General features: G+C 35.9%; 3 protein-coding genes and 1 pseudogene across 5 annotated transcripts; 3 read left to right on the top strand and 1 right to left on the bottom strand.

Annotated features, from left to right (window-relative positions):
- The first annotated feature begins 288 nt into the window (after window positions 1-288).
- Window positions 289-1847, top strand: LOC130430508 (SLAM family member 6-like). 2 transcript variants are annotated; one of them, XM_056759630.1, is made up of 4 exons: window positions 289-361; window positions 605-934; window positions 1057-1353; window positions 1559-1847. In XM_056759630.1, exons 1-4 carry the CDS (start codon window positions 319-321, stop codon window positions 1705-1707), a joined length of 819 nt encoding a protein of 272 aa, XP_056615608.1. In that variant the 5' UTR covers window positions 289-318; the 3' UTR covers window positions 1708-1847. The 2 variants fall into 2 exon arrangements, with proteins under 2 accessions (XP_056615608.1, XP_056615607.1); XM_056759629.1 differs by having other exon boundaries at window positions 1057-1359.
- Window positions 1848-3335: 1488 nt separating this feature from the next.
- Window positions 3336-4767, top strand: LOC130429902 (natural killer cell receptor 2B4-like; annotated as a pseudogene).
- A 5124-nt stretch (window positions 4768-9891) lies between these two features.
- Window positions 9892-11942, top strand: LOC130430231 (natural killer cell receptor 2B4-like). Of its 2 annotated transcripts, XM_056759262.1 has the most exons (5): window positions 9892-9998; window positions 10160-10480; window positions 10569-10856; window positions 10961-11019; window positions 11416-11942. In XM_056759262.1, the coding sequence occupies exons 1-5, from the start codon at window positions 9956-9958 to the stop codon at window positions 11446-11448; spliced, it is 744 nt and encodes a 247-aa protein (XP_056615240.1). In that variant the 5' UTR covers window positions 9892-9955; the 3' UTR covers window positions 11449-11942. The 2 variants fall into 2 exon arrangements, with proteins under 2 accessions (XP_056615240.1, XP_056615239.1); XM_056759261.1 differs by having other exon boundaries at window positions 10961-11942.
- An 8-nt stretch (window positions 11943-11950) lies between these two features.
- LOC130430230 (SLAM family member 9-like) lies at window positions 11951-14570 on the bottom strand. The gene is made up of 6 exons (XM_056759260.1): window positions 14347-14570; window positions 13631-13951; window positions 13234-13542; window positions 12956-13063; window positions 12746-12840; window positions 11951-12555 (listed from the first exon to the last, which is right to left on the bottom strand). The coding sequence occupies exons 1-6, from the start codon at window positions 14411-14413 to the stop codon at window positions 12511-12513; spliced, it is 945 nt and encodes a 314-aa protein (XP_056615238.1). The 5' UTR covers window positions 14414-14570; the 3' UTR covers window positions 11951-12510.
- Between the last annotated feature and the right edge of the window lie 211 nt (window positions 14571-14781).

Here is a 14781-nt window from a genome sequence, read left to right as displayed (position 1 = left end):
CTGTGTTTAAAAAGAGTCACAAACCTGAGTTGAATCTTCTCTGATATAAAATACAGTAAGAGCCAACATCTAAAAGCATGTATCACACTACATCATTACAATCAAAAGAATACGAAAATGTGGTCTGGTAATATGAAAAAATATTTTGGAGTACCCTGGACTTTAATTCTGACATAAAAAAATAACATATCATATATATTTAATTTAGATGACTTCCTCATGTTAGTACTGAGGACATTAGCCATTGGCTAAATCTTCACCACATGAGAACTGCTCGAGTATGAGAACTACAACCACAGGGACACGAGCGATTCAAAAATGCTTTTGTGCTGTTTAATCTGGATTGTTATGATCACAAAAGGTAAGATATTACCATTTATTATTCTTTGAATGTTTTTCTGTCATTTGATTGACATATGGCATTACAGACAGGAAATTTGCTAACTTTAAATTGCTTTATGAAATTTAATTTGGAGCGGCAAGAACTTTTGACAAACCAATCGATGTTTGAGCTGGTTTCTGAACTGATGGAAAAGCAATTGTTAGTAAATAGCCTTCACTACAGCCTATAATGTAATAAATCTGCTCTTCAAATGTGTTTCAGGCGTGTTTGGTGTTGATGCAGATGAAGTGAAGTCAGTGTCAGTGATGGAAGGAGAATCTGTCACTCTACACACTCATTTTACTCACTTACAGACACATGATCAGATATTGTGGATGTTTGGACCTCATGAGAAACGTATAGCTGAAATATTTAAGCAAAGCATTGATATGTTTGAAAGTAGCAAGATATTTGGAGACAGACTGAAGTTGGACAGTCAGACTGGATCTCTCACCATCACAAACATCAGAATCACAGACTCTGGACTCTATAAACTACAGATCATCAGTGACAGAGGAAATTCATACATGCAATTCAATGTTACGGTCTATGGTGCATTAATAATATATAACTCTTCAAAATGTTTTGCTTCCTCTTTCTGAAAGATAATAATATTAGTTATTAATAAAAAGTATCTATTTGGTTTAAAAGTAATGTGTTTATGTTTTTTCCAGCTCATCTGCCTGTTCCTGTCATCATCAGAAACTCTTCTCAATGTTTTTCATCATCTGAAAGATCTTCAGTGTCAAAATGTGTGTTGTTGTGTTCAGTGATGAATGTGACACATGTGAGTCTCTCCTGGTACAAAGGAAACAGTTTATTGTCCAGCATCAGTGTGTCTGATCTCAACATCAGACTCTCTCTACCTCTGGAGGTGGAATATCAGGATACAAACACATACAGATGTGTCATCAACAATACCATCACAAACCACACACAACATCTCAACATCATTGATGTCTGTCAGACGTGTCCAGGTATATGAATCTACCGATCATATTTAGCAAATGACATTATAGATGAGAGAAGTTTCTGTGTTTATGATGAATCAGGTGTTTATTTACTGGTCAAACTGATTTTAGTTTCTTTGTGACACTCAGTGTAAACTAATCCTGCTGCTGCATCTGTTGAAGTTCACAATTCTTTGTTTCTGTGTCGATCTTTTTTAACCCTCAGACAAGATCCAGTGTTTCAGTTTTACTGAATCTGTAATCCGATTGGTTCTCTCCGCTCTGGTGGGCGTGGCCACTATCGCTGTAGTGGTTTATGACATCAGATCCAGAAGAGCTGAAGAGAAGCTAAAAGACATTGCACCCAGAATCTGACTGATGCCCTTGAGAATACACCTTTTTATTTGCTGTTTATGATTAATTTCCTGTTTTTTAATGTTTTTTAGAGATGTTTTAACAATCTTATATGGAATCATTTTTCAAATAATACACAATTGTCAGCAAATATCAATATGTCTTTTAAAGCAGCTTTATCTAATACATACATATATACAGTAATGTACCAAATAAAGTATTTTATTGATTTAAAATCTAAATCCAGAACATGTTGTTGTTTTCAATAAGATTCATGGGCGCTAAATGGTAATATTGTTACAATCACCAACTCAAACGACTCAAAATGTAACCAGTCTTCATCAGTCCAGAAAGAATTGTCTGTGAATGATTTGAAAATATATTGATTTTATACATGCCCCAAACCTCCAGCAAACTCACACAGACGAACGGCCCTGTCTGTGGCTTGAGCTATTTTGTCACAGGATGAAACGAGGCACCAAAATAACACCTGTGAACCTGTTGATTATTAGTGTATATAACCACATCACTTCTCACTGAACTTTCTCATCTTGTTTCTGCACTACAGGCATTAAATGTGGACTTGTGTGTTTTTAGTGTATTTGACAGGCAAGACTGTTTTTCTTTCTTCGTTAATGTTTTAGTTACAGGCATATTCATTGAGCTAAACCGCTGGTTTAACTATACGTATTTCACAATATGTTCTTCAGGTGTGTTTGGTGTTGATGCAGATGAAGTGAAGGCAGTGTCAGTGATGGAGGGAGATTCTGTCACTCTACACACTGATCTTACTCACATATAGAGAAGGGATCGCATGTCGTGGATGTTTGGACCTCAAGAGCCTCTTAGAGCTTAAATGTACAAGCAAAACATCTCTATTTTTGACAGTAATGAGATACAGTATATGGATACAGACTGAAGCTGAACAATCAGACTGGATCTCTCACCATCACAAACATCATGCTCACAGAATCACCACACAAGTGGTGTGAAACACTGTGCTCAAACCATAGCAAATAAAGTAAGAGTCGGATGTTTATTTGCAGTTTTTGCCAGTTTTTACTTTAGCGTACCTTATCATGAAAACCATCTTGAGATAAAGGTTGTTTGGCCTTTCACACAAAAACTTCTCACGAATGCTCCTTCGCTCACAACACCAACGTTTATTGCTTGGCAACAACGACCAAAAAAATCACTCTTTGATGTTTGTTCTATATGTAGTGGGTTTCATATGCGTGGACGGGGGTCTTTTGTAGTCATTGATAACTAAACTCTAAACTAGAGGTGGACAATTTATATGGTTTCTGTGTTTAAGAAGAGAGTCACAAACCTGAGTTTAATCTGCTCCATTGTTTGGTAAAACACAGTAAGAGACAACATCTAAAAGCATGCGTCACACTACATTATTACAATAAGTAGAATACGAAAATCTGGTCTGGTAATGTTGGAGTATCCTGGACTTTAATTCTGATATTTAATGTTACATATCATATATGGTTCATTTTGATGATAACTTCCTCATATTAGTACTGAGGACAACAGCCATTTGCTGAATCTTCACCACATGAGAACTGTTCGAGTATGAGAGCTACAACCAAAGAGACACGAGTGATTCAAAAATGCTTTTGTGCTGTTTAATCTGGTTTGTTATGATCACAGAGGGTAAGATATTACCATTTATTATTCTTTGATGAATGTTTTACTGTCATTTGATACATATGGAATTACAGACTGCAAATTTGCTAACTTTAAATTGCTTTATAAAAGTGGTTTATCAATGAACTTTTAACAGACTAAACAATGTATGAGCTGGTTTCTGAACTGACGGAATAGCAATTGTTAGTAAATAGCCTTCACTACTGCCTTTAATGTAACAAATCTGCTCTTCAAATGTGTTTCAGGCGTGTTTGGTGTTGATGAAGATGAAGTGAAGTCAGTGTCAGTGATGGAGGGAGATTCTGTCACTCTTCACACTCATCTTACTCACATACAGAGACAAGATCAGATATTGTGGATGTTTGGACCTCAAGAGAAACGTATTGCTGAAATATATAAGCAAATCATTGATATGTTTGACAGTAATGAGATATTTGGAGACAGACTGAAGTTGGACAATCAGACTGGATCTCTCAACATCACAAACATCACAATCACAGACTCTGGACTTTATCACAGATCATCAGTGACAGAGGAAATTCATTCAAAAGATTAAATGTTACGGTCTATGGTGAGTTTATGTATCATTTTCTCAACGACTTTTCTTTAATTGTTCATGATGATTTACGACACATTTTAAAAATTAAACTTCACAAGCTGCACATCTTAGTGATTTATATGGATTGATAGAGTGTAAAGAAAGTTGTGTTAAATGCATTCTGAGTATAGACTGTGTAAAGTGTAGACGTTTCCTTAAAGAGAAAGTAAAAATACACTTTAAATGATCATGTATTCCAGCTCGTCTGCCTGTTCCTGTCATCATCAGAAACTCTTCTCAATGTTCTTCATCATCAGAAAGATCTTCATTGCCAAAATGTGTGTTGTTGTGTTCAGTGATGAATGTGACACATGTGAGTCTCTCCTGGTACAAAGGAAACAGTTTATTGTCCAGCATCAATGTGTCTGATCTCAACAAAAGACTCTCTCTACCTCTGGAGGTGGAATATCACGATACAAACACATACAGATGTGTCATCAACAATCCCATCACAAACCAGACTCAACATCTACACATCACTGATGTCTGTGAGTCGTGTCCAGGTATGCCAGGAGTGATTGTGTTCTGTGTATTCACATACCATACACACAATTGTAAACATACTTGTTAACAGTAATATTTAGAAAGGTATTCAGAGCAATATTTTCTTATCTTGTTAATAAAATGTGTAAAAGACCAGCAGCAAGATTTCTTACATTGTATAATATTCATATTTTATTTCCACAGACTCTGTGCAGTTTTACAATCATTGGAAGAGATTGACTCCCTCATTTGTTTATGCTCTGGTGGGTGTGACTGCTGTGGCTCTACTCCTTTATTACTTCAGATCTAAACAAAAGGAAAAATTTAAAACACCAGTAGAATAAACAAAATCTTTTAAATATCTTGAACAAATAAGTCTCATATATTATACTCATTGGCATTCTGACATGAACAAGACATGCTCATTTTGTGGCCTTTTGGAAGAAACATTAAATACAAAACAGGTGTAAACTCAATGAAATATTCTTTTCGCATGACAACTTGTTGGTTTGTAAAGGCTATTTAAAACAGATTTTCTAATGGACAGCTATCTAGTCAAAAAGATTCACCCCTACAAAGTTGTAGCGTCATTGCCGTTTGTTTTATGTTGTTGGTACGTTTAGACCAATAAAATTAATATTTTAGGACGTATATACATGTTAGTGTTTGGTCATTTTTTTAATATAGGTGAATCTACAATTATGTTCGACAGTAGCAGAAATACATTTTCATAATCTATCTGCTTGATCATATCATTTATTTGTTGATACTCAATTCATGATTATGTACCAATAATACTTTAATTTAGACATGTGCACGATTAATCGCGGTTACCACGAAATCCTGCTGAAATCGAGCTGGCTGCGATAATGCACGGTTTCGGTTAATTTATTCATGCGTAGCTTGTCTGTGAAGCACGGCACTGGGATCAGTAGGAAATGCTGCTCGACCTTAAATCAGTGAGAGTTTGAGTCGCTTATAACGTGAATTTAAAAAATCAACACCCGTCAAATGATCTTTATGAATATACGTTATTATCATGAAAATACCCGATGAGGCTTGAGAAACAGAAATAAAAACATGTCCTTGGGCATTTCCTAGAACTTGTGTTATGGTCTTCTTCTGCAGTGCGTATTTGGAGTTTCTGCACGAGAGCGCCCCCTGGCTTTCGGACGCAGCAGCATTTTACCGTACATCACTCTCAAGTCGTGCAGAAAACACATTATATACACTCACCTAAAGGATTATTAGGAACACCTGTTCAATTTCTCTTTAATGCAATTATGGTGGTGGTGTAATGGTGTTCGGGGATGTTTTCTTGGCACACTTTAGGCCCCTTAGTGCCAATTGGGCATCGTTTAAAAGCCACGGCCTACCTGAGCATTGTTTCTGACCATGTCCATCCCTTTATGGCTACTTCCAGCAGGATAATGCACCATGTTACAAAGCTCGAATCATTTCAAATTGGTTTCTTGAACATGACAATGAGTTCACTGTACTACAATGGCCCCCACAGTCACCAGATCTCAACCCAATAGAGCATCTTTGGGATGTGGTGGAACGGGAGCTTCGTGCATCCCACAAATCTCCATCAACTGCAAGATGCTTTCCTATCAATATGGGCCAACATTTCTAAAGAATGCTTTCAGCACCTTGTTGAATCAATGCCACGTAGAATTAAGGCAGTTCTGAAGGCGAAAGGGGGCAGACACAGTATTAGTATGGTGTTCCTAATAATCCTTTAGGTGAGTGTATATTTACGGTTAATCGAGCAGATGTATGTATATACACCCCTTGGATAAACTAGGATTTTTGGATGACCTTGTATATGAGAAACTATAGCTACAGTATATGTGCAATGAAATCGCTGGTTACACATCATGAATTGTACCACAAAAAAAAAACAGAATAAAGAACACGTTACTTTGTGTAACAAGAGTTACTCTGAGGTCAAAACAAGTTGTTTATTTCTTGTTTCAACACAGAGTAAACAGGGAATTGAAATACTTATGTTTATACACAAAGACAGAATTAGGCAAATAAAAGTGTCCCTAAAAAACAAAAATGAAGAGGCATATTTCCACCAGCAGTCTTAATAGGAAGGCGATTTCCCAGACAAATTCTGTCTTTTTCATTTTCTAAACTAACTGGTTCTTCCACCAAACACCCAGTTACAAAATATATTTGTTCTTCTGATAGTCCACAGCTTAAAGCAGATGACGACGAAGGTGTAACATATAATTTCCCCTGTATCTTTAGCTTTCTGTAAGAATGCAAAAAAATACATCTTTATTTAATAAAACACATCAATAAACTTTTTTTAATGTTTAGTGACAATCTTACCGTTGTTCATTTTGTCTCCAAATAATGTGTCCTCCACTGCATGTAAACAAAACACGACACCTCCATCTCAATAAGTCAAATATATCATAAGAGCTTAATCTACAAGCATTAGATTTCAAATACAAAGTAGCTGCAGTGACACTTGCCTTTTTTAGATGCTCGTTTGCTTTTCCTGTACAGTAAGAACATAGCAGCTTTAGGAGTAATGCCACTACTCCTAAAACAATTGCTGTATGGATTGTCGAGAAATTGTCTAAAATTCAAAATGCTGTTACATCAAGAATGCAATGATGCATAAAATATTAACTTTTACATGAGATTTAATTAAAAAAGAGAGTCATTTTGTAAGTAGACTTGTACCTGAACATGACCCACAGCTTAAAGTGATCACAGTAAACCGCACTTCAACCTCCAGTGGCACGTGATGGGCTGCTGAGGTGTTCTCTATCTTTTTTTACTGAGGTATCTCTCATTTGTCAACTTTCTCAGCATCACGTTCTCACCAGCTAATCGTGATTTTTTTAACTTTCGATGCCCAGATTCGCTCTTACAGACTTGTAGCTGTCAGTCACACCCCCCTTTTTTAAACTTCTTACAGCACTTCAACATCCAGTGTCACGTGATGTGCTACTGAGGTCTCTTTCTCTATGGCTCTCTCTTTTTTTTTACTGAGGTATCTCTCATTTATCCACTTTCTCAGCGTCACGTTCTCCCTAACTAATCGTCACTTTTGAAACTTTCTCTCTTACAGACGTGTAGCTATTCACACCCTTTTAAACTTATTTTAAGCGGCGTATCGCAGGTCGATGAGTGCTTGCCACCAAGTGTCGCGAGAGTAAGGCCTAGGTTTCGATAGCCTAGGTTTCAAAGCGCTCTCGCGATACTTGTCATTAAAATTTTCTAAGACACTGAATTTTGGGTTTTCGTTATCTGTACGCCCTCATCAAAAAACTTTTGAGACAGAAAGTCTTGAAATATTTCACTCTATGATAAATGAATCTATATAATATATGGGTTTCACTTTCTGAAATGAGTGACAAAAATATTGACTTTTTCACGACATTCTAAATCTTCTTCAGTTCAGGCTGCATCAAAGGGCCCAGGTTGGCTTGCTTATGGACTTGAATAAATCTTTAAATTGCGTCCATCCGCATCCCAGTCCTCTTGACTTCGCCTAGAGGGCGGAAGCACTCGCTTGTGCATGACTTCTGGGATGCTGATTGGTTGTCAACATTGATGTTGTGTGCCGATCAGCCTTGTCAACAACCGAAAAGTCTGATAACGGCATATTAGAATACAGAATAATGGCATTTTTTTTAACAAACGGAATGTATGTTATAGCCTATAAAGTTTATAGGCTCCAGTAAGACAGTCAAACAAAGCCACATTATGTCACCACCTGTACAAACATTTTTGCAGCACTTGAGTACACTTCTATTAAGTGTATTTGTTTCCCATTTAGAGTGTGAAGCCTTGCTGTCCTTAAATAACATTTAACAGATTGGTTTGATTGGTCAACAGATATAATGAAACTGAGAAGCCGAAGAGCTGAGGTAGGATATAAAAACATGACAAACCACAGTTGGAAAGTTTCTAAACATTATCGATAATCTTATTTTAACTCAATTATTATTGGCTCCTGCACACATATAGCCTACATCTGGCAGACATCTTTTTCCATTGTGTTCTGCAAGACATTTTTTGCTCATCTGCAATACGTCTCTGAGACGTCTGCTTTTAATGTCATATTATAAACATGCAAGTTTGCACATACAAGTGATGATCAGTTCATGCAAAAGTACTTTGCATGCTGACTGCATTTAGTCGTTTCTTGTTTGATGTGCTGCAGACTTGCGTCAGGTGGAGATCACTTACAGCTAGAGCTGCTGCTTCAGCCATCATGACATGATAAAGACCTTGTCCACAGTAAATGTTTTTTCACAAACTATGTTTTTGTAAAGTGTGCATTAGGGGGATCCCTTAAGAAATGCTGGTAAAGTCTTTATTAACTGTGAGTTCTGAGCAGAAGTTGAACAAGCAAAGTCTCATTAAATCGTTTGGGATTAACTTTTTGCGCATGTCAGAATCTGTGAAGTCTGATTTCTTGACAATATTATAATGTTTAATTATATAACACACGTCTGCTGGAGTGCCCCGTTTGTCCCACTAGAGGGCTCTCCCCCCTCCCAATTACCTGTTAGATTGGATTGGATGCCTGTTATGTGGATTACAATTTTGGATTATGTCTCAAATAAAGATCGATTTGGTTCTTCATCCTGTGTTTATCATAGCAGTTCATGACAAATACGAGGAATATGCTAATGTGAATATGCTGTTCTTTCCTTAAGCTTTAACCAGGAAAGGTCCATTAAGGTGATCTGTTGTATTTTCTCTTTTAGCAGCGTTTCTATGTGTATTTGGTTGTAATAAACCTACTATGCAGGTGGGGAAACAATTGGATGCCTTGAAGTTTGACCACACAGATCACATTAATAAAAACCACTACATAGAAACAAAAAGTGCAGTGTATTTTTTTTTATTGTACTTTATAGATGTGAGATTGCTGTAAATACATTGTGCCATATTCATGTTCTTTAACAGTGACCCATTACACATATCAGAGATCAGACGGAAGTTGTGGGTACCTGAGACAAGTGGTGTGAAACACTGTGTTCAAACAATTACTTTAGCGTATGTTTTACACATGAAAACCAACTAGAGATTAAGGTTTGTCAGATATAAAAACTCCAAAGGGTAGTGTTTTTCTGGCCTTTCACACACTTAATTCTCAAAAATGTTCCCTAGCCCACAAAACCAACGTTTATTGCTTAGCAACGACAGCAGAAAACTCTTTGATGTTACTTCCTCTATATGCCAGTGGGTTTTGTGTGTGTGGACAGGGGGTCTTCTTGTGTAGTTGTTAAAAATCAACATCTAAAAGCATGTATCAGGCTTCATTTTTACAATAACCAGAATATGATTTTTTTTGATGTTGAAGAATTCTGGCCTTAATTCTGACATATTTTTTTATATCCTATATAATATCATATCATATCATAACAAATGCTTAATTCTGATGATAACTTCCTCATATTAGTACTGAGGACAACTGCCATTTGCTGACTCTTCACCACATGAGAACTGTTTGAGTATGAGAACTACAACCACAGAGACACGAGCGATTTAAAAATGCTTTTGTGCTGTTTAATCTGGATTGTTACGATAAAAAAAGGTAAGATATTATCATTTATTATTCTTTGATGTACGTGTTTCTGTTATTGTAAGGTTTAATTAACTTAATTTTAAAGTGCCTGTTAAGTTTCTGAACTGATGGAACCGTAATTATTAGTTAATAAACTTGACTACAGTCTATAAAACTAATTGTTGTTTCAGGTGTGTTTGGTGTTAATGGAGATGAGGTAAAGTCGGTGTCAGTGATGGAGGGAGATTCTGTCACTCTACACACTCATCTTACTCACATACAGAGACAAGATCAGATACTGTGGATGTTTGGACCTCGTATAGCAGAAATCTATAAGGAAATTATTGACATGTTTGATAGCAGGAAGACATTTGGAGACAGACTGAAGCTGAATAATCAGACTGGATCTCTCACCATCACAAACATCAGAACGGAACATACTGGACTTTATAAACTACAAATCCGTAGTTACAGAGGAGATTCAGACAAGATATTCAACGTCACTGTCTATGGTGAGTTTATTATATATAATTCTCTTAAAAACATGAATCCAGATTAAAAAGATTCCATACTACTTATTTACATCATATTGTTTTCCAGCTCGTCTGCCCGTTCCTGTCATCATCAGAAACTCTTCACAATGTTCTTCATCATTAGAAAAATGTGTGTTGTTGTGTTCAGTGATGAATGTGACACATGTGAGTCTCTCCTGGTACAAAGGAAACAGTTTATTGTCCAGCATCAGTGTGTCTGATCTCAACATCAGACTCTCTCTACCTCTGGAGGTGGAATATCAGGATACAAACACATACAGATGTGTGGTGAACAATCCCATCACAAACCACACACAACATCTCAACCTCAATGATGTCTGTCAGCTGTGTTCAGGTATGATAGTTTGACTTGTCTGTTTATTATCAGAAACATCAAACAATCGTATTTTCTTATGTGATATTTATGTATAATGTATAACATTTATTTTATTTCCACAGGCTCTGTGGAGTTACACAGTCATTTGAAGAGATTGACTCCCTCATTGGTTTATGCTCTGGTGGGTGTGACTGCTACGGCTCTACTCGTTTATTACTTCAGATCTAAACAAGAGCCAAAAATAAAAACACCTGTTTAATGCATACATTTTTTTACACTTTATCTGTAAACATAATGCCACACAATTTAAGAACTTATTTTCCAATACTAGAGCTGAAGGTGGCCTTTATTTGATAATTTCGTGGACATCACAAACACATTTAAAATGAATAAAGGTGTCTTGCTAAAAATTATTTACTGTTCTTTATTCCAAATGTCTAGTTTATTTCACTATTTGTTTTATTCTCATTGTATCATATTGCATCATGAGAAATGAATGTCTTCATCTTCGTGTATGTTTTTATACATAATGTTGCATTAAAAACACTGTCAATGTAATCTTTTTAACTCCCACTAGGTGGTGGTGATGGCTATATGTAAAGCTTTCTGAAGCAGCACATATTTAAATGGACATCCATCTGGTCAAAGAGCCACAACAAAGCCGAAGCTGTAAATCCAGTTTGTTTTACTTTCGCTTTATGATCACAGTATTTCAAAACGAAGACATTTTTTTTGGTGCTTGGTCATTATTTCAATTAAATGAACATAATGGTAATGAATAAACTTCAAAAGCAAGCAACGCACCAACCATCAGTTGTCTTTACTATCCTACATCCATTTGCTTTATGGTCTTTGTTATATACTAAAGATGCTGTAACTTGATATTCAGCAGGGAATTGCACTTTAGAATCCATTAGCGAAAGCCCTTATCCAAACATTCAACAGTGTTGTCTTATAAACATGTTTTTTGATAACCTTGAATATTAAAACATGCAGATGCAGTACACAGTGTATGTGCAATGAAATTGCTGATTAACTACAGAACAAAAAGGTTTAAACATCATTATATTTATACCAGAACGAAGAGCATTATGAGTCGGTCTGTTGTCAAAACAAGAGGTTTATTTGTTTGAATAGTTTACACAATAAACAAGGCATGCGCAGACAGCTCAATAATATAAATAATTAATAAAGGAAAAAAATTAGACAGCAATGAAGGTGCTTGTCACCTGTTATCATTCAACTTTGAGCACATGTAGTATATCAGTGGTTTGGTTTGAGTTAGAACTTGTTTTTGTACTGACTGCATATGCAAACCAGTATATTTGCCAGGCAAAAACCAACCGATGTCTTTATTCAGAACAAAGCTGGTATTTGTCATATCAGACCAGTTTCTTTTTTCATCAGTTATGTATAAAGCACAAGACTAAATGACTAAACAAGAAACACCTAATGACAAAAAACAATCAGAACAAGACACATGAAAGAACTGCAATGACCATAAGACAAGAACAACGACTATCAAAATAAGAGACAAGACTACATAAACCAAAAACATAACCCAAAACCATAGCTACAAAGATGTTTTCTTTTTTTTTCCCGCTTGGAGTCTTAAAGCAGACGGACTCAGTAAAATGACATAAGGATGAGAGCTGTTCGCACGATTGGTGTCTCATATGACACTGGAATATATAGTTTCATCTGTACCATTAGCTGCCTGTAAGAATGCAAAAAAATTATCACTATTTATTAAACTTACATAGAATTTAAGATATAATAGTAAAGAGAAAGCAGAAGACAATGTCTATTGCACAGGGGTTTTAATAGTCTACTCTTGTTTTGTTTGCCAGACGCTTACTTTCTTAGGTTGATGTAAAAATACATGTGGTGTTAAATAAATGTCTTACCGTCTTTTGTTCATTTTGTCTGCAAAACACTGTCTCAGCATATTGTACCTCTTCCTCTTCTTTTTTGACCCCAGCATGGTCATATGGTTCAAAACCTTTGTGTAAAAAAAACTTCCCCTCAATAATTCATATCATAATCCAATCATAAGAGCTGAATGTAAAAACTTTCCTAAATTTCTGCTCGCTATAGTAGCAGAAGCTGACACTTGCCTTTTTTAGATGCTTGTTTGCGCTTCCTGTACAATAAGAGCAACCCAGCGGCGAGTATAATCATACATACGAAAATAATAGTTGCATAGATTGCCTTTGATGAATGGGCTAAAATAAAAATATATAATTGTTAAATTGTTAAAATATATAATATATAATTGTTAAATCAGTAAAGACTTGCTTTTGAAATATATATTCTATTTCGCCTTTTGCATAAAACATTTAACCTTTACATGAAATTGAATGGTACAGAGTTGATTAGACATTGATTTGCTTACCTGAACATGGCTGACAGAGATCATTGATGTCTAGATGTTGTGTGTGGTTTGTGATGGGATTGTTGATGACACATCTGTATGTGTTTGTATCCTGATATTCCACCTCCAGAGGTAGAGAGAGTCTGATGTTGAGATCAGACACACTGATGCTGGACAATAAACTGTTTCCTTTGTACCAGGAGAGACTCACATGTGTCACATTCATGACTGAACACAACAACACACATTTTGAGACTGAAGATCTTTCTGATGATGAAGAACAGTTTGAAGAGTTGCTTACACGAGTGATGACAGGAACAGGCAGACGAGCTGGAAAACAATATGATGTATATAAGTAGACTGGGAATATTCATATCTGGATTCAAGTTTTCAAGAGAATTATATATAATAAACTCACCATAGACAGTGACGTTGAATATCTTGTCTGAATCTCCTCTGTAACTACGGATTTGTAGTTTATAAAGTCCAGTATGTTCCGTTCTGATGTTTGTGATGTTGAGAGATCCAGTCTGATTATTTAGCTTCAGTCTGTCTCCAAATGTCTTCCTGCTATCAAACATGTCAATCGTTTCTTTATATATTTCAGCTATTCGAGGTCCAAACATCCACAGTATCTGATCTTGTCTCTGGATGTGAGTAAGATTAGTGTGTAGAGTGACAGAATCTCCCTCCATCACTGACACTGACTTCACTTCATCTCCATCAACACCAAACACACCTGAAACAACAATTAAATAGCAGATTTGTTATAAGGCTATTAACTAAAAGCTACAAAGCAACAGATACTGTAACTTTACTAGTAAACGTAACAAAATTTGTGCAGTAATAAGAGGTTAATTTTGTGCTTAACGGTTTAAATTAACTTAATAAACGCAAAGAAAGGCACAGATTCTTTTATTCACGACACAGCAAAACGTTACATTTCACATTAGTCAAGAACATATTAAAGGTCATAATACACTGTGACCGGACGGGAATGAAAGTAACGTGTCGATAATGAAAGCAGAAGCGTCTCTAACGGCAAACAACCGAATTTATTGTCATTCTGCAAAAGAAGGAATTAACAAAAAGGTGACGGCACACATTTATAGGCCTAAATATATAGAGACTTACCGTTCGTGACGAATATAAAAAATAACCAATAAAATAAGGTTGTTTCGCAAATGCTATTCCTCAACATTCTGATCAAAAGATTATATAATCCCACATGATGGTGAATCAGAGAGAGATTTAACTATGTCTTTGCGGAAAGAGGCAATTTCAGACCAAATAACACATTTAATCTAAATGGAGCCACAAGACAGCACAGAGCATCACCGGAACACGCACACACAGGAGGTCCCGCCCTTCGCTCCCAGGTCTAATGAATAAATATAAACAGTCTAACGAGAGCAATATTATTAGGTTAATACCAGGCTAAATAATAATGATAATATTTATAGCATACATATAAAGTAAAGAATATATACACAAGTCTTAAACAAAATCTGAATTTTATTATTGATGGAGAATGCCAAAATTCAGTCCGTGCATGAATTGTTTCTTTTG

The sequence above is a fragment of the Triplophysa dalaica genome, chromosome 10, assembly GCF_015846415.1.
Source record: "Triplophysa dalaica isolate WHDGS20190420 chromosome 10, ASM1584641v1, whole genome shotgun sequence".
Taxonomy (NCBI): domain Eukaryota; kingdom Metazoa; phylum Chordata; class Actinopteri; order Cypriniformes; family Nemacheilidae; genus Triplophysa; species Triplophysa dalaica.
The sequence above is the reverse complement of the archived record's forward strand: the minus strand, read 5'-3'. Positions and strand labels throughout refer to the sequence as shown.

Bases quoted from the DNA above. Each gene is read 5' to 3' on its own strand.
- LOC130430508 (XM_056759629.1), top strand. From the start codon at position 319: ATGCTTTTGTGCTGTTTAATCTGGATTGTTATGATCACAAAAG. The intron at 935-1,056 runs GTGCATTAATAA...TGTTTTTTCCAG, and splicing joins ATTCAATGTTACGGTCTATG to CTCATCTGCCTGTTCCTGTC. The intron at 1,360-1,558 runs GTATATGAATCT...TTTAACCCTCAG, and splicing joins TGTCTGTCAGACGTGTCCAG to ACAAGATCCAGTGTTTCAGT.
- LOC130430230 (XM_056759260.1), bottom strand. From the start codon at position 14,413: ATGTTGAGGAATAGCATTTGCGAAACAACCTTATTTTATTGGTTATTT. The intron at 13,952-14,346 runs GTAAGTCTCTAT...TTGTTGTTTCAG, and splicing joins TTTTATATTCGTCACGAACG to GTGTGTTTGGTGTTGATGGA. The intron at 13,543-13,630 runs GTGAGTTTATTA...ATTGTTTTCCAG, and splicing joins ATTCAACGTCACTGTCTATG to CTCGTCTGCCTGTTCCTGTC.
- LOC130430231 (XM_056759261.1), top strand. From the start codon at position 9,956: ATGCTTTTGTGCTGTTTAATCTGGATTGTTACGATAAAAAAAG. The intron at 10,481-10,568 runs GTGAGTTTATTA...ATTGTTTTCCAG, and splicing joins ATTCAACGTCACTGTCTATG to CTCGTCTGCCCGTTCCTGTC. The intron at 10,857-10,960 runs GTATGATAGTTT...TTATTTCCACAG, and splicing joins TGTCTGTCAGCTGTGTTCAG to GCTCTGTGGAGTTACACAGT.